Genomic DNA, 18,389 nt, shown 5'->3' with positions numbered 1-18,389 from the left:
AGCATAACAAAACTTGTCATTACTAAAAAAAATGTTTCTAAATTCCTGAGATCCCACACTGGTTTTAAATTTGTGTATATGACTAGAATTTTTCATTGGTCTTTAACTTTAAACATCACAGTTAGAAATAAAGGAGTCTGAATCTTCTATCTCGATGAGTAGAAATTCTACTAGAGTGTTTAAACACAAAGGTTCTATTTCTTGGTGATAAGAAGCCATTCTCTTGAATCTATGGTTGGTATTCATAATTCCAGGTTCATTCAAACACTGGGAGAAAAGAAAATAAAAGTAAGTTTTCCTTTATTTTTCAAGCCTTAACAGCTGCTCTGAGAGTACCTGGCTATTCACACAAGGATCACTGTAGTGTTTTTTCAAAAGAGGGACTGTTTAGCTTGTTCTATCTGTGTCCACTGCGTCTATACTTATATTGCAGGTAGAATGGGTGGTAATCAACAATAAACATATAACACCAAATCACAGAATTTATAGATTCTTCTCATTTAGGAGGCAGCAAGACTTCAAATTGGATTTATCTCTCATCAGCTCCAAATACCATATACAGTGGTAAACAGCCAGTTCTCAATTTCCAACACCAATCTACCTAAAGCAATGCAGTTCTGTGCTAATCCAATGGTTTTTGACCTTCCCTTCAAGAAGAATTTGGTATAAATAGTACTATCATACTAAACAAATATTACATTCTGTCATGTAAAAGGATGCCCCTTGGAAATATTTCAGCATTGAATTGTTTACTACTCAATCCCTAATTATACTCTGACATTAATGTATTATAATGTGATCTGTTAGTAATTTACATACTTGACACAAAAAGATAACTATGTTCATCATTCCCATAAAAAATTCAAATAAAACATTCATATATAAATCACTCAAACACAATCTGGTACTGCAGCTAAATTAAAAAGGAAATAAACTAGCACATTCTAAAACAGAGTCATAGATAGGCATCCCTATGTGTGATGTGCCTGTCTGGAAAGATCACTTTAGGAGATGCTTACTACATCTGCAATATGGCATAACATCCCAAAACATACATATTTACATTCCAGGTATAACTGCTGAAAATGGTTTGATAAGAAAACATTTTTCTATTGAGGCACTGTAAGGAAAACAAATTAGCTCAGGGAGTCTCAGACTTGAGTCCTCAGAAAAGCCCACTTCTATATTATTTTGTATGTGGCACAGCAGTTGTCTCTGCACTGAGGTGTACTCTGCAGTGTTTTAAAAACTGGTAAATAAGATTTGTTACAGAATATTAAACACAGCAAACGTTTCCTAGATTCAATGAAATTCAAGGAAAGAACTCTTCTAAGAGCTTTTGGAAGAAAAACACATGCTGGAGATTATAAGGATATCCCTCAGGCACAGGAGCTTGGACAACATGTAGAGTAACATGGTAGGAAGAAAAATACCGTGTATGCTTGCCTGATCCTTCTCTTCCCTAGACATCTGACAGTGGCTAACCTCGAAGGCAGACAGACTCTTGAGCCTGACCCAGTATGAATGCTTCTATTTTGTGTTTTACTGTGAACATTTTAGAGTTGTAACTCAGTCTTGTAAGACAGAAAGTCTTCACTCATGCAATTGAGTAGACAATTGAGAGGAAAAAGGGTCACTGGTCAGGACAAAGCTGCATTGACAGTACTATAACAGCATTGCACTGAAGCAGTAATTGCTTATAAAAGCCAGAGGTATGAAAGGTGCAATAACCACCCACACTATAACTAGTGCAATCAGCTTTTCACTTTCATAGTCCTGAATCCTCCTACAACATTAAATTCAATTAGGAGAGTGGATTGCCAGGACTGACGCAATAGAGGAGGATCTGTATTCTGCAACGCTGAAAGTAAAGTGACTCACAGCAGCGAGCCAGCCAGCTAAGGTAAACAAAATCGCTTTTTATCTTCTCACTCTGGATCAAAAGGAACACCTGCAGGAAGAAGGAAAAGGAAAGATTACACACGCATGTACTTTTAAAAAAACAGAAGGCAAACCTTCCTCATTTCAACACACAGATAAGATTTAAGTCACACAAACAACTGGTCCTGAGAAGAGTTTGGGTATGCAATTGCAGTGCAGGGGGCATCCCTCTGTGTGGAGTAGGTGGAGGATTCACACAGTGCCCTGTTTGTCAGGGGACTTGTGCAGCTTCAGAACACCAAGCTGTGCAGAGGGTGCGGCCTACCCTGAACAAGCGCCAGTGGGCGGCCATGCAACACAAACGGCACAAAAGAACACTGGCCTGTGGGAAAAGCTATTTGGAATGTGTTTGTTTAGAAAGCAATGCAAGCAATTGTATTAGCATCTTCTTGAAATACTACAAGTTTCACATGTAGATGAGACTTTCCTTCCATACATGTCAGATCATTCCAGGTCTGCAATAAGCCATTTCTAACCATTTCAGTTTCAGTAAAATTCTCAGGCAAAGCATTCATCTTTTGTACCTTACTGAACAAATACAGGTTTGTTACATTCTGCATAAAAAGGGATATGTGGGGGAAGTTATACATTTTAAAATGTACTCTGGCTTTTTTCAAAGGAAGAAAAAACCTATTTATGCCTCTCTCAAGTATATTTGTAACTATACTGGATGCTACTGACAAAAATCAAAATACCTTTATAGGAATAGATGCATGTACTGGAACAGCGAGTTATACAAATTACTGACATTTCTATTGCTTAAACATTCCTGATCCCCTAATTTAGAGGGGGAGGAGAAGGAGTAATAGGGAAGAAATTAAAAGAAAGCAGCATTATCACTGTAAGTAGCACTTTATCACGTTTTATTTTATTAAGTCCAGGGAGGTATGTTTTTAAATAACTTAGTAAGTGCTATATGTAGATGATTTACAAGTTTATGAGACATTGGGGAAGGCTGAGCTTTATATGGAACTGTCATCACGACCCAAGATCAGACATGAGGCCAGATGAATCAATGTAATTATATAATTCTGGTATTTAAATGCATCACCTATATAACATAAGTTTCTATAGAACAGCTTCTAAAAAACATAAGAGGAAAAATGTAGATTAACAGGAGTTTACAACTTTGTGTTTCTTTGTTGCCTAGTTGCTGCTAAAACTTACTTAGAGCATTATCATTTTTATGGAGTTAGAGGAATGAGCATAGCCTGCTAGCATAGTTTTGAAAGATTTTCATGATGCTAAGTGAATTGAAAGCTTGTTGAATTCAAATAGATATTCATCTTCCTTACAGTCTTGGATGCCTTTCTTAAAGAGAGATGCAATTTTGGGTCACAGAAACGAAGGGGTGAGGGTGCTGGATGGGAGGGTAGGTATGGGGGGGAGAGACAAGTTGTAAAGCCAGGGGGGCTCTATTATTGACAAACTTGGATAGTCAAAAAGTTAGAAAGACTGGAAAAACAAAACAAAACATAAACTCAACACCAACCAAACCTCTAGGATTCACTTTAGACTATGTGCTAAGGGATTTTTTCTGTGGCTTGTCTTCTTTTCTGGTCTTGTGGAAAATGTTGCTTCCACCTGCATAATAGTATTTACTTTTGCATATTTTAGTTGTAATTAAGTTTCTGCTGCACACAGACATAAAAAAGTACTGGGTGTAGAAGTTAATCTCTTCCAGCTGCATATGAATGCTGCTGAATAAGATACTGAGCACTTCCTCTTTTCCTCCCACATATCCCAGAGGAAGATTTAAAAAAAAAAAAAAAAACCACAAATTTCTAGAGACACCTAGAAGCTCTTAACTATTCAGTGTCTTTTACTTAGCATGCCCTACTCAGTCTGAACAGAAAGAGTGCCTGGGATCCCAGACAAAGCGTAGAAAATCTGATTAAGAGGCCATTCTTTGATCAATTAGAGGTAGCTGCAAGCACTCTTGTGATGCACCACAAGCAGCATGACTCCCTGTATACCTCACATTACAAGATTAGCAAGATAATCTTTTCTGAATAGTGCTCACTGAGAGTTTCAGTTCCCCTGAGAAGGGGAAGAAGATGTTCCACAGAACCTGCTTATTTTCAATCAACATGAAGATCTGAGTGAAGAAAAGGAAGGAAAGAGGGGAATATGGGGGAAATGTTTCCATTGGTTTTTTTTTCAAAAAAAATAAATACATACCTCTTCAGCTTCACTAAAATTGCCCATTGCAGCTTTGGCTTGGGCATAGTTGAAGTTAAAAGTGTCATTGTTGTAGAAGTAACTCTGAAAAATATGGACAAACCCCAAATAAATACAAACAAAAAACACCTCCTCCCATGATAAAACAACATTAAAAATACATCCTCCCTGCCTCAGTCAGACCATATAAAGAAGAAAACGGGAAGGAAAAGAAAATCCCACATTAGGAACATACGGTATTTTTAAACAGTGGGCAGAAAAATTATGGACTAGCTTTTCCATCCTACAGTCATGACTACAAACACTGCTGACACATTCCACAATATTAACTATGAGAGATCTGGAAAATCTTCCAAGCTTAAAATTGCAGTGGCAGCTTTTGTGGGTATAATTTTCACCTGGGGCATGTGAAGACATGCTGTGCTGGCATGGCCTCTTTCACTTCCTAAGCACTTATTCACCACTAGGGTGGGTAAATAGGCAGGTGACTCCCTTGAGTCTTAAAGGCAATTTAAGACACACAAAACAGTTTGTTCTTCCAAGACTTGTCAAGGTTTATCAAGAGATCCTGGGCATCTGGTTATGTGATGGACGCTAATCTGACAAAATGGATCTCATGTTGGAGGTGAAGCCACAGTACTGGGCTGTACCAGGCAGCACACCAGGTAACAGGACTTCTTTAAGCAAGCCTTGCTTAAAGATACCCTTCTCTCTAGTTCAAGTGCAACACTGAGTTTTTCCCTCCCATAACACTAGATATGAAACATCTGGTTTAGGGCACATCATATTCAACTAGCTGTATCTTCTCTGAAAAGCTACATGGGTCAAAGCAGGAAATGTAACTCAAGGTACAGGTTAGGCTGGTATTTGGAGTTGGTCTGGTCACAGTCAGTCTGAAGTATAACTCAGATGACCAAAAGTCAGCTGTGTTCTACATTCAGCACTGTCCCACACTGCTGGACCAGTAGAGCTGGCAGCGGTAAGATAGAACACAATACCAGATGCAAGCATGAATGGGATTGAGAATCCCTGCCCAGCAGCAGTGCAGTGCTTATGAGAGAGCATGGAGAAATAGGTGGTTTATCCAATATGGTTACTGCATGGAAGCATCTCTGTGTGCATAACAGCAAGGTGTAGGGAAGAGAAATGTTTTTCCTTCTACAATATTTATAAAGAAAATGGAACTTGTGTAGGAAGATCTAAATTTTGGTTTTTTCCCCTCTTCAGAGTGAGAAGGAAGTAAAAAGCATAGTTGGAACTGCAGAAAAGGTAAATGAAGCAAGGCACAAATCCCTTTCCGAGTAGTATCTTGTTTTGTGATGTAGGGATACAGAGGAACATCTTCCTTTCACTGTCACAGGCAGTCTACAAAGGGTACTGATTTAGTTCACCCGCACACATCAAGCTAGTGCCTTGAAAGGAAAGGTGAGGGATTGCCACTATTTGCCAGATGTCCAGGTTTCACCCAAACAGTCTACAGTAACATGCACAAGCCAGCAAATACAGCAAGCTGTGTGACAGCATGAGGATGAACCAATTGGGGTGAACCATAAGCTCAGTTTGTGAAAATATTTCAGTGCCCTTATGGTGAACTAACTATGGGTTTCACCATATGAGGATTACGACACTTTACTGCATTCTTTCCCAACAGTAGTTTCATGTGAATCAGCACAAGTCCCAGGTTAAGCAAAACTGGTGAGCCAGATGCTACTTTTACTGCATGAATGCTTTCTTCTGTTCAAGTAGACACCATTGCATTTTTTAATTAAAATGGAAAAGAACCTTTGTCAACAACCAAACTCAAAAAACATGTCATTCTGTCCTGGCCATATAAGTGTTAGAGCCCAGACCTACTCCAAAACCAAAACCAGAAGAAATTAACAAGTGCTGCTGATAATACATTCACAGCAGCTAATTTTTTTTTTTATTATTTTTTAACCATATTGTCTGTGCTGGACTTTACTCTTTTATGGTCTTATTAGAGATCTTCAATGTTTTCATAAAACCCATTGTCCTCTGAGTGACACCCACTTCAATAACATACTCAGATACCCAGCTTAAAAATGAAGAATTCCCATTGTGGCCACAACTCAGCAGAGCCTGAATCAGGTTGTTTTTTACTCAGTTAATCCCTGACAGTGTTATAATGTCACCCTTGGGGCAGCTGGCAATACATTTATGTCCTCTGAGGCTTTCTTACGCCTAAAGCAGTGTTAATTGATCATGGATGAAAGTGGTATTTCTTGAGAAAATACCAAGCAAATAATCTTCAGAGAGGGCAGCTCTATTTTAAGAGCTGCAGAGATTCAACTGAAGTTTATTCCTGTGAATGAAACACAAAAGTAAATCCATGTACATCTTGCCTATAACATGGTACAGAAATAATAATTTTTGTATTCCTGTGACCTATAAAGAAGAGAAATTACTTAAGTAAATCTAAGCATGTCTAGTCTCAGCTGCAAAATTATGAAAATGATCAATTACTTCAAAAGGAACAAGAAGGAAAAGTTGTAGTAGGCAGTAAATTTTTGTCCCATATACCTTGGAGGTGGTTTGTAATCACATTTAACTTTGACCTTTTCGGTTTAGAACTAGTTGTTTAAGAACCTTTTCAAGGAAATGGAAAGAGCTGAACTTATCTGTGGAGTAGTTAATTGCATTATAAATGTAGCAAATACACAGAATTAATTCTCTGGAAATTACCATCTATACCCATTGGCAATAAACTGAGACCAGATGACTGGCTCTAACTAGAAATCCAACTTTTAGATGGCTCAAGAAAGGCAAAGCAATTCTTACTGTTAATTTCCTTTTCTTCAATTACACACATACTCCAGTTTGGAGTGGTGGTGGTGGTGTATCTCTTCATTCCACTACAATGGAGCTATTCCAGCAGCTAAAGCCACTGGGATGTCTTCAAAAGTCTCCTTTTGAAGTTTAAAAACACTACACCATTTTCCCCTCACCAGCTGCTTTTGGGCTCCATTACAACCACATGATTTTCTTTAGATCTCATATGCCTTAAAACATTGTCGTTATGCTCATCCTGTGTATTTCCCAATTATTTTAATAATTTCTTTTAAGATTCTCATTCCTCTTCCTACTGTATTATATGGTAGAGACAGTTCATGTTATTAATGTATAAAATATTGTACAATCCAAACTATATCTTTTGACCATCCTGGCCGGGAGCAGTTGTCTTATTACATATAGTTCCTGGACGCGTGTTAAGATAAATATCGACGCTTTAATGTAGGAATAGAAGCTTCCAGGGTGATAATCGTCAGCTTCCCGGGGTTGCCAGGCCCATCTGAGAATGATTATCGCCCTGTCAATTGCATCTGTCGAGATAACCCTGATACACGTGAATACATGGCTTCTCCAGTGTTGACTGACAACATCGAGACACCTGGACTGGATCTTTGTCTACCTCTGCACATGTAAATCAAGGATGATGCATGTGAAGAGACACAAAGAGCATTTGGTCATCTCTGCCTCGGGCAGAATAAACTGTATAAAAACTCACTGAGCGAGGCAGCATTGGTGAACTGGGGAGACTCTGACACTCAGAGGTCAGATCCGTGTTCACCCGGCGCCGATCCCGGGCTCGACGCTGACTCTTTGGCTGTGGTGGTTTCAAAGACCAAACTTCGGTCTCGCAGACAAATTAATAAATCTTTGATAAATTTTCTTGTAAGTTTGGCACGTGATTTGATCATTTATAACACTACCAAACAGAGAGTTGTTTCAACTCTACTTCCAAACCACTGGAACAAGACTGCAATCATTTAATCCATAATTACACTCCAGCCTCCCTCTTTCCTCACATCTGACTTTAAATGTGTATCTGTAAGTTATACGCATTCTATGGGTATGCTGCATGTTGACTTCAAGCTTCTCTTATTTTGAAAAATGCAACATGGCCTGCAAGGTACTCAGATAACTTTCACAAAAATAACGTTCCTAACTTACTGCTTTGGTAATACTGCCCTATTTTAGCCCTTCAGCGACTGCTTTCTCCGTAAAATGGAAATGTTATTCCTTTCAGAGCCCTTCATGTCTTATCTTACACAGTCTTGTTCACTAAAATATTGTCCCCAATTATTAACCAGTGACAATAATCTCCATCACTTACTTGATAAGTCTTAAGAAAACATTTGGGGTTTTTTCCTCCATGCTGCTCATTCCATAAATATACACTTTTTTTTCATTGTTTACCTTTAATTATATTTCTTACCTTCTGTGATGCCCCCAGAAAGCCTGATAATGATTAGATTACAAGTGTGATGAGTCCATCATGCCCACCATGCTGCATGGTACATTCTAAATTGCTTCTTTACATTTTAATCCATTTACTGTACTGACCACTTATGTCCTGCTATCACTCCTGTGTTTTATTTTTACTGATTTGTTTCTGTATCTTTTTATGTTTCCACTGTGTCTCACATAGTACAGTTTAAAAGTAGTGATTTCATACATTACAATACTACCAATACAAAATAATGATACTAACCTTGATTGAGTTGAGGTAAATTAGGACATTAGGAAATTGTCTAAGAAGAAAGAAGCAGGAGGACATGCACTGTCTCCCTGGAATGGTATCTAAAATTCAAAACAGAAATGCAAATTTGTAGAATTTAAAAACACATGGTAATGGAAATCACTGCCAAGATTGCTGGCACCTCTGAAAGCAGCTAGTTTCTAAAAATAGTGTAGCTTGCCTTTTCAGGCAAAGGACCATACTGGAGGTTAGGAAAAACCATTTGTTCATCTTGTCAACTCTCTCTACAGTATCCAATAACTTTTGCAAGACTTTGTTCAACAGCAAACTCCACAGAGACAAATAACAATTTTACCACAGGCCTTTCCTGTGACACAATTTATATAGTATAATTTTACCATGAATTATTCTTATTTGTAGGAAATGACTCTTTATACAAAGCCTGGGTTTGCTATTCTGACACCATTAGCCTTCTTTCTTTAAAATTATGCTTTTCAGTTATCCTGGACAAAGAAACTCTACATATTTTAATTTTAGTTTGAGTTAGAGAGTAAACTTGTTATACTGAAAATATTGTTATAAAAAAGAATTAATACAGGAACGGGTAAAATACTAAGTGATATCAGACAGTATGGAAATAAATGTCCATGCATGTGGATTACTCCAATGCTCACAAGATGTAAAGCCATAAATAAGTTAGACATATCAGTTGGAACGAACATCACTCAACTTTGAAGCTGTCTATGTCATCATAAACTCTGCTGTAACCATTTTATGCTGTCACCTACTCTGACATTGCAAACTGTGTCACTGAAAACTATCTCAAAGCTTTTTTAGAGATTCTGAAGTGAGCTTACTAGGACTAATTTTTGTAAGCCAGCTAGCAGACATGGATGAACTCAGGTAGCAGCTGGGAAGGCTTAAATGGAAGTGATATCAAATCAATACTATTCCACTACATCAAGCAATCGTTGGAGAGGATGCTGCTCTGTGCAGTTTGAAAAGGTGACAAAAGATAAGATCTAAGGCTACCAATATCCCTGAGATAATCTGCTTCTGACTGTTGGTTATCATCAATCCATTCACATAAAAAAATTAAAATAACTTCTCCGTATAAAGAAATTTCATGTAACAAAAGACCAATATTTTGACTCTATACCGCCATACAAAATTGAGCATTCAACTGGAAAACAGATTATTCTCCCTTAAATATGGTAGGTAGTAATTATTCCTGGAAAGCCCTATATAAGATGTCAAAATACATTTCAAAGAAAAGCAAATATTCTCATTTTTTATCTTTTAGCACTAGGATATACTGAGCTTGGATGTCCTGTCATTTCCATATGGAGACAATCAATCCTTATCTGTGTCTGAACTATATCATTCAGTTCTCCAACCTCGGAAGATTATTTGGTTATTTATGAAGTGTTCACTTGGGAGCAGAAACTGGCCTGTATATTTATTTGTCCTTTTTTACATGCAGGTATAGTTTTCATGACAAATATGTGCCTTTACTGGACAATAACAGAAACAGTTTTATAAAAAAGAGCTAAGATGCATTGATTAACAAGACTAGAGATAGGTCAAAAATGCCTCTTTTTTCTTAAATTTGATTTCTGAAGTTCATAAAATCACAATTTATTTTGAACAAAATTTAAGAAATGCAAAACATGCAAAGAAGACTTAAAACTGAGGATGCATTTTTAGTAAAAATCAATCACAGTAACAAAATATTAGAAACAAAATATTTCCATAAATGATTCAAGTGTTTCTAAATTTTAGTATTTATTCTTACGTCCACATTTTGGCAGAAAGTTTTATTATCCCAGCACACCATCCTCTACATACTTTACTGAAAGATTCTGTTTAAAAAACCAAACAAGTAAAACATCTGTATATCTCATACAACTCAGCAATGAACACTACCTAGTGACAGAAAAACTACAATTTTCTAATTCACCCCATGTGGCTCATGCAGAAAGAGGAAAAATTTGCCACTTGAAAAAATTACTCAGAGTGACCTAAGAGAACCTTAAAGAAAAAAACTGCATGAAGTTAAGAAGAAATGTTTCATTCCTCTCACCCAACATCAAATATGCCTGAGTTGGTCCTAAAAGAAGACCACTGAAAACAAATGGGGTGCTCTTTTTCATTATACTTGCACTGGTTTTGGGTAGTTTGTAAGACTTATGCTAAGCACCAGAAACACTGCATTTATTGGGAATATTAATTTGTTTTCACTGATGTTCCTCTTGCCCCATTTCCTCCTTAAAAGAAATCTGATCTGTTTAATGTCCCACCCAGTCGATATCCTAGCAGAAAAGAATGAGAACTAGCTATAAAAATCTACTTATATCCTCCTTCATAATGTCATTTCATGTCATTAGAATTAAGAATTTTTATCAAGCTGAAAAAACCCCAAGCTGCTGTTCGGGTGTTATATCTGCTGCTGGAGAATAAATACTGACTCCTACACTCTAAGTGCTGCTTGGATGCTTTTTACTTTTTGTTTTGTCTGTCCCCTGTTGAAGTGCACAACACCCAACATGAGATAAAACTTTTACATTTAATGGAAATTACTTGCACATTAACTCAGTTTACTCCATGTTCCTTGAACTTCCAAGGCAGAGATCTAATTAAAAAAAGCAAAGGGCTTAATTGATGACTACAAATGACTTTACAAATAAATGACACTGTGTTTTTCCTAAACTCCTGTTGTTGCTTTTATTAATGCAGTCAATGGGATTTCTACAGTTAACAAATGCAAGCCACAAAAAATATTCCACATCTTAATTTTAATCCATTATTTCTTGATAAAACACATTAAAAGAAGAAGCCTTGTAGACTGTTGCTGTTTAACCCCAGCTGGCAACACTAAGTACCACTCAGCTGCTTGTTCACTCCATCCTCCCCTCCACTAAAAAACAGTAAAGCTTGTAGGTTAAGACAAGAATGGTTTGATAATTTAAATAAAATATTATTATTAATAATAATAGTAATAATAGTAATGAAAAGGGGACAGAGAGAGAGAGAGAGAGAGAGAGAGAGAGAGAGAGAGAGAGAGAGTGAGAGAGAGGAATAAAACTTGGGAGAAACAAATGACCCAGAATACAATTGCTCACCACCAACCCAGGCCCTCCCCAGAGCACAGTAAGCCCGCCCCTCCCAGCCAACTCCCCCTGGTTCCTGTACTGGGCATGGTATTCCACAATATGAAATAACCCTTCAGCTCATTCAGATCAGATGTCCTGGCCATGCTCCGTTCCAATTTCTCATGCAGCTCCTCACTGGCAGAGCATGGGAAACTGGAAAGTCCTTGACTTCGCAACAACTAAAACATCGCCGTGTTATTAACATTATTCTCATACTACATTCAAAATGCAGCACTGCACCATTCTCTAAGAAGAAATTTAACTCTATCCCAGGCTAAACTGGAACATAGGCCCAGTTGCAAGCAGAGACACAGCAATGGATTTCCTCACTCTAGCACAAAACTACCTGCTTCTGTATTATAAATCTGCAAAGCAGCTAAGCAACTTGATAAAGCTCTTAAAGGTCCTTGGAAGGACTAGCTGGATGGGAAGTGTTGAAGCATGATGTACATGCTTTAACAGCATGGCCGGCTACTTAGGAAAAGCCCAAGTATACAACAAGCAAGAATTCTGTTCTCTGTTCTAAATCCAGCAAATCAAATAACAAGTATTCAACACAGTGGCTAATATGCTAAGCTACGTAAAAACATAAAAGCTATTATATTGTATCAAGGTGTGTCTAGTTCAGTTTGCTGGCTGAAAATATGCAGCTATAGAAAGAAGATATTCTAATTTCACATATAATACATACTGTGGTATGTAATGGCACTTCTGCTAAAGTTTATCCCAGCTTTCAACAATCTACTGAGGACTTCCTAATCACTGCTGAAAATTTTGTGTTAAGCAGCCAATGGCCTTTTCATCGACAACTTTTTTAATACATTCTGGTTCTCACAAGTTTCTCTATCAAATAATTTGTGTTATCTGAAAAAGTAATTAATGCTGTTTATTTTAATTGTCGTAAGTGACAATATACGTCAATGGTCTTTGATTTTTGTATTGTACAGTAAATAATTCTTCCCTATTCCTCTTTTCCTTGTCATTTATGATGTACATAATGAAACTCAGTTATCATTTTCAGCCCATGTATTCTGCTTTATTAATCTCTCCTTTTCTTCTACTTCAAGAATCCATCACCTTTCTTTGATCATCCTTGCTGTATTTATTGTATCCTTTCTTGATCTACCATTTTTTAAAGAAATGTAAGAACCAGAACTGTAGACAGTATTCAAGGAAAGGAATCACATTGTATACAATGACAGTAATTATTTTTGTTTTCTCTTTCCTCATCAATTCTTAAGATCCTCTTCAACTTTTCTGATAATTTTGCTAAATTTAATTTGCATATTATTACCCAGTCTTGTATAGTCTTTCACATCTTTCATCATTGTAGAAGCTTTTATTTGTACTACTATAGGTAATTTTGTACCATTGGCAAACCTTGTCATGTCATTATTTGTCTCCTATAGCTCATTAATTATGAATACAAGCCCTTTCTTTAGAGAAACAAAAGGTTCTTTCAAGTGTTCAAATCAGGTGCATTTTATCCTTTTCTTCCCTATAAATTTTCTAATTTTCTGCTAGAAATGAGGAAGGTTATTATGTATGTAGCTTCTCTTCTTAGGATTAGTACTGTGGACATTTTTTGAGGTATTTGCTATCACACAGATTTTGAATTTGATTATACTCAAATGACTGTAGTACAATTGTAATTTCATTATAAAATTTCAACTCAAGTGCTATGTAATTCAATATTGGTCCAGAGTTACCTGTTCACTTGTTCCTTCTCTAAGAAAGATAGAAACAAAAAGTTCATGCTGTTTATTATGCCATGTAATTGCATTTATTAGGTCGATATGGGCAGAACAAAAGTCTCCAACTATTATTTATCTTTCTATATAAAATCTGTAATCTGTTTAATGTGCCACTCACTCTTCCTATCCAGGCTGGCTGGTGAATAATTTGGCTTCAATATGGTGAGTTGCCTATCTAAACATATAATTGAAAACAATATTATGTTACTCACTGATAAAGAAAATATATTTATTTTGAGAGAAGTTTTCTATAATATTTAGAACCATTTTCCCACTGGCATAATCTACTTATCTATATTTATGTATGTTGATGTACAACCTATGTTTATTTAATACAATCCCTATTGTACATTAGATCCCATCCCATTGACATTAAATACATTAATATCCTACATGTTACTTTCCTCCTATCATATAAAAAAATTATTTTAGTTTTTAGCTTCCTCTTCTAAAATCAGGCATTTCACTTTATCCAATTTCTTTAAAAGCATCTAATATTTGTATAAAAACACTTACATACTTGGGCTTCATGTGCTTGGTTTTTCATTATATCCTACCTAAACAGAACTGTTTGCCTCTTCTATTTCCTATGTACAGTTTGATGATCTCCATCTGTTATTCATTTGAGGTTAAACAAAACCCCTCACACTATTTTACCTTTAAAGGAATTGCCCTGAACTGTGTGGTCTTCTTTATGGCATTTCCTCCCACAAACTTTTAAGAAGATGCAAAAACAATTCTTATGTGGAAGTACCACAAGGGTCAGATACTCACAGTACTGATCCTTCCTTTTACCTCTGATTGGAACCAATCCTTCCCATAGGTTTGTTTTTTTCAAGTAATCCACCTTCCTAAGTGTACTACACTTCTACTGCCATTCCCCCTACTATTGCAAGGTTGAAGTCTCAGCCTCTCTATCTTTATTTTGCATATGAGTTTGAAAGTATTTTACAGTAAAATTCAGACTTTTGGCTTCCCAACAATTTCAATTTTGGGCTATATCTTCGCAAGAAATCCTTCCCTGACTATCTTTTCCCTGACTATCTCTGTATTATTTTTGTCCATTTGTGCTCTGGTCACTCATCACACCTGCATGACTGTTACAGGCATTAAGATGTTCCCCCTAACCGAGTCCTCCACTGCTATAGCTCATATTGTTTCTTCTGTTTTCTGGGATCCCAACTCTAAAGAGATAGCTTCTATACAAAAGGAAGGAGTTAGGGAAATCTCCTCTATGGAACCACTTCCAGCCTTCCAACATGAAATTCTCTGATGCATGACCTCAGTAGTACCAGGGCTGCAAGGGGAGCAGAATAGAATGGCTCAACAGTATTTCTGAGTATTTCTTTCATCAGTGATGCCACTCTGTCTCTGGAGCTCCTTCTCTTTAGTCACCATGGACACAGGAGACAGCATTCACTCTCTGAGGACCATGAGTTGCCTGCACCATAAGCATGCACAAGTTATCCACCTAAGGAAACAATACTAGGTGACAATGCCTACAAAGGAAACTGGGAAGTCCCATTAAGTCTGTATTTCTATGTTACAACTACTGACTTCTTTTCATTTGGGAATTTTGGTTTCGGCAAAGAGAAGGGAAAAGAAGAAATTGGTTTGGTCTATTATTGAATAAGTAAAAATAAATACTGAAACTATACTGATCTTGGGGCATGGTGGTGGGTGGGTTACAATGCCTTTTTTTCTCTCTTATTCAAGCAAGAAGTTAATCCCAGAGCTTTCATTTATCCCTGTAGCCAAAGTCCTCTTTACATTTTTATGACCCTCAGTTTCAGAGCACACTCCATGCTAGGACTCTATGTACTCAACAGGCTTTCATTAGTGGTCCTAGATTTGTACCTGTGTATCCCTGCCTGTAAGGTTTCAGCTGCTCACTTCATCTAATTAATTAGGCTGGTTCCTTCTGTTTCTCTAATGGGATTATTAGGCAAAGGCAAGCTGCCATAGAGTCTCTCAAAAAGACTTGCAGTTTGCAGTAAAGCCTCTTCTCCAGAGGAAGTCATACAGTAAGGTTTGGAATTGAAACTTCTAATTTAAACTTTCAAATTTGTTTTAGACCTTTTGAAACTCATCCTATAGAAACAAAAGCCTAGCAATATTCCTGCTAACAGCCAGCAGTTAGACACAGATATGATGGTATATACTTGGATATTTTAAGATTGCTTACTTAATGGAAAAAGAACATTTCAAACATACCACATTCACTGGCTGATTCCCCCACCAACTGGAAGAACTGTTGAGCAATTTTCAGATGATCTCTCTGGAAGAAGAATAAAAAAGAAATCCAAGATGAGTTACAGGGCTGATGCTACAATACACAGTGAAAATACAGTCTGAGGAACACTTAGGGAGCAACTAACAAATAAACCAGGGCTGAAGCAAAAAGAGAAAAGGTAAATGTGCCATTCCCTGTGGCTCGATAAAGAACAACACCATACAAAGCAAATGGGGGTTTTGGAAGTAGAATAGAGAAATCAAATTCATCTTGATCTACTATCAAGACCAGCAACAGAAATTTGCATTTCACTCATTCTGGACTGATTACTGTACAGGAGGTTAAGACACACAGAGATCCTGCAATCTAAGAAATTACTGCCTCTTTCACTCCATTCCAGTTTCTACAGATCTGTTCACATTGTGTTGTTGGAGAAGTTGGAGAACCTCATGGCTTTACCCACCGAGCCCATTTCTTGTCCAAGTGCTGCATTTACCACCCCTTTGAGGATGTACTCCTGGAAAAAAAAAAGTTAAAGGGATCAGAGAAGACATGGTGAAGATTTCAGAAGACACATAAAAGCCTATGTGTGCATTATTCTTCATTAATTCAACTCTGTCACAACTGGGTTTGGTAGGCAGCTCATTAGTGTGGTATTGCTTAAGCACTGTACTAATTTAGTCCCCCAAAATACATTCTATTTGCTAGGTAGTTCCTTCTACTAAATATGTTAAATGCAAAGGGGTACTGTGTTTTCTGGTAAGTCTTATGGTCAAAGACAATGCACCAGGAGGAATATGGTAACATCCTTTCATGCCCTCTTCATCATCATATCACCAAGAAGTGTGTAATTGTTATACCAAAGCACAGATCTCCTTTCAAATACGCACATTGGTTAACCATAACCACTGACATCCTTGCTGCAAAATTCATAGTGTTTCTCATCAGGGCAAATATGTTAAGAGGTTTGTGCTCTGTGGCCATGTTACTCCAGTGAAATTAGAAACAGAAGTTGAGTACCTTCTAACCTCTAGTAGGAGAAACAACTATAGTTTAATTCTTCTCTGAACAAATTTTTCTCAGTGTGTAACAGACTCTTTTGTCCTACCTAAATCTTATAATTAAGAGTTATATCTATAAATCTGTTTTAGTAGGTACTCTTGATAAATTAGGACGACCCTGTTACAGAGGTAAACACAGAAGAAGAGAGACATCTTTCAAGAGACCAAGAGACCAACGAGAGAATGTAAAGAAATATTCTGAGAGTACTACCCAGGATAGTAAGAAATAATTTTTGCACACCAACTGTCTTAGAGATGCCAAATTATTATCCTACAGGCATTGTGACAAAGAAGAAATTTGAGAAGTACTCAAGTAGGTTTTACGAGTAGTTTTGCAAGTGTTAGCAGGGAGTTCTTTAAAAGTGTGAGTGAGAAATGGAAAAAAAAAAAGCACAAAGATTCTCATTTCAAAATGTGATCAAGAATTAAAAGCCAAGTATATTGGGACAATATCCCACAATAGGAACAACAGCTGCAGAAAACCATTCAAGTAAGTTTTGCTATACTGAAAAATGCAAGGAGTGTAAAGCGCCATCAAAAGATACTGCTCACTCCTCAGCACAGAATCACCGGATCTGTGTTTTTGAGGTTTTCCTTTTCCCTCCCTCCCTCCTTCCCCCCCTCTCTCCATCTAATTCCTTACATAGACTCATGAAAGGTCCCTTTTATGCCCAGCTATGTGACCTTTGGAAAATAAACAGCAAAGAGGAATAAATCAGAGACGAAAGATGCTGGAATAGCCACAGAAGAAAATTACAGTAGCAGCCAAGGAACAACTGTACTTTTCACTCATGGCAGCCAAAGTGATGGGATTAGAAAATACCATTCATTAAAACTGTTTAATCTAATCTAGCTAATTTCAATTGAAATAGCTTCAGGACAACCTATATGAGCATCTGAGCTAGCAAATCTAAGGGATGAAAGCCACACCAGGCAGACAACCAGCTATAGTTGTAAGGGAGCTTTTACCTATGCAGTAATGATCCATTTCCCAAAACCAAGGCTGCACACATCAGAGCTGTATTCTTAGCTAAACCCAGGTGGTACAGTAATAAACAGGCTAAAGTACTCATATAGGCCCATATAAAATACTTCATGCATGTACATTGAATTTATTGTTGATGAAGGGCTGAAAACACAAGGGTTTTAAGAGTGGAAATGGGGCAAGCTGTCCTCAGGATACCAGTTTTGTAAGTGGCAGATTTCATACTGGTTTATAACCTCTGTCTTTATGTGTCATGACATCATTTTCCAATTACCTGTGGAGCTGTAGGTTCCAGGTCCTTAATCAGGTTATAAGCCTCCTGCACATCATCTGAAATGCCAGACATTAGAATGCATGACAACTCATAGCACACTGTATTAGAACAAGTCACTCATCCTCTACAACAGTCCCCAATAGTCATAGACTAAGAAATAAACCACTTAGACAGGAGGAGAAAGGTGATGATAAATCATTGTGCATTTCTATCACAATGGTGATAGTTTTCTAGAACTCAAATAACAAACACAGAGTAATATCTTCTTTACCACTACAGTTTTCCTAGCAGAGATGGTTTGGTCCCT

The 18,389-nt window shown here is 37.2% G+C and overlaps 1 protein-coding gene across 3 annotated transcripts in view; it reads right to left on the bottom strand.

Annotated features, from left to right (window-relative positions):
* IFT56 (intraflagellar transport 56) overlaps positions 1 to 18,389 on the bottom strand; it is a 54,975-nt gene that overhangs the window by 12,936 nt on the left and 23,650 nt on the right. For all 3 annotated transcript variants that reach the window (XM_054272422.1, XM_054272404.1, XM_054272413.1), the window contains exons 10-15: positions 18,083 to 18,138; positions 16,226 to 16,279; positions 15,744 to 15,807; positions 8,636 to 8,724; positions 4,123 to 4,206; positions 1,882 to 1,951 (exon numbers count right to left, since the gene is read on the bottom strand). In XM_054272422.1, the coding sequence (XP_054128397.1) occupies positions 1,882 to 1,951; positions 4,123 to 4,206; positions 8,636 to 8,724; positions 15,744 to 15,807; positions 16,226 to 16,279; positions 18,083 to 18,138 (417 nt within the window). The remainder of the gene's footprint in view (positions 1 to 1,881; positions 1,952 to 4,122; positions 4,207 to 8,635; positions 8,725 to 15,743; positions 15,808 to 16,225; positions 16,280 to 18,082; positions 18,139 to 18,389) is intronic.

The sequence above is a fragment of the Melozone crissalis genome, unplaced genomic scaffold, assembly GCF_028551555.1.
Source record: "Melozone crissalis strain CALT ecotype California unplaced genomic scaffold, PUWL_Pcris_2 ptg000004l_1, whole genome shotgun sequence".
In the NCBI taxonomy this organism is placed as follows: Eukaryota; Metazoa; Chordata; class Aves; order Passeriformes; family Passerellidae; genus Melozone; species Melozone crissalis.
The sequence above is the reverse complement of the archived record's forward strand: the minus strand, read 5'-3'. Positions and strand labels throughout refer to the sequence as shown.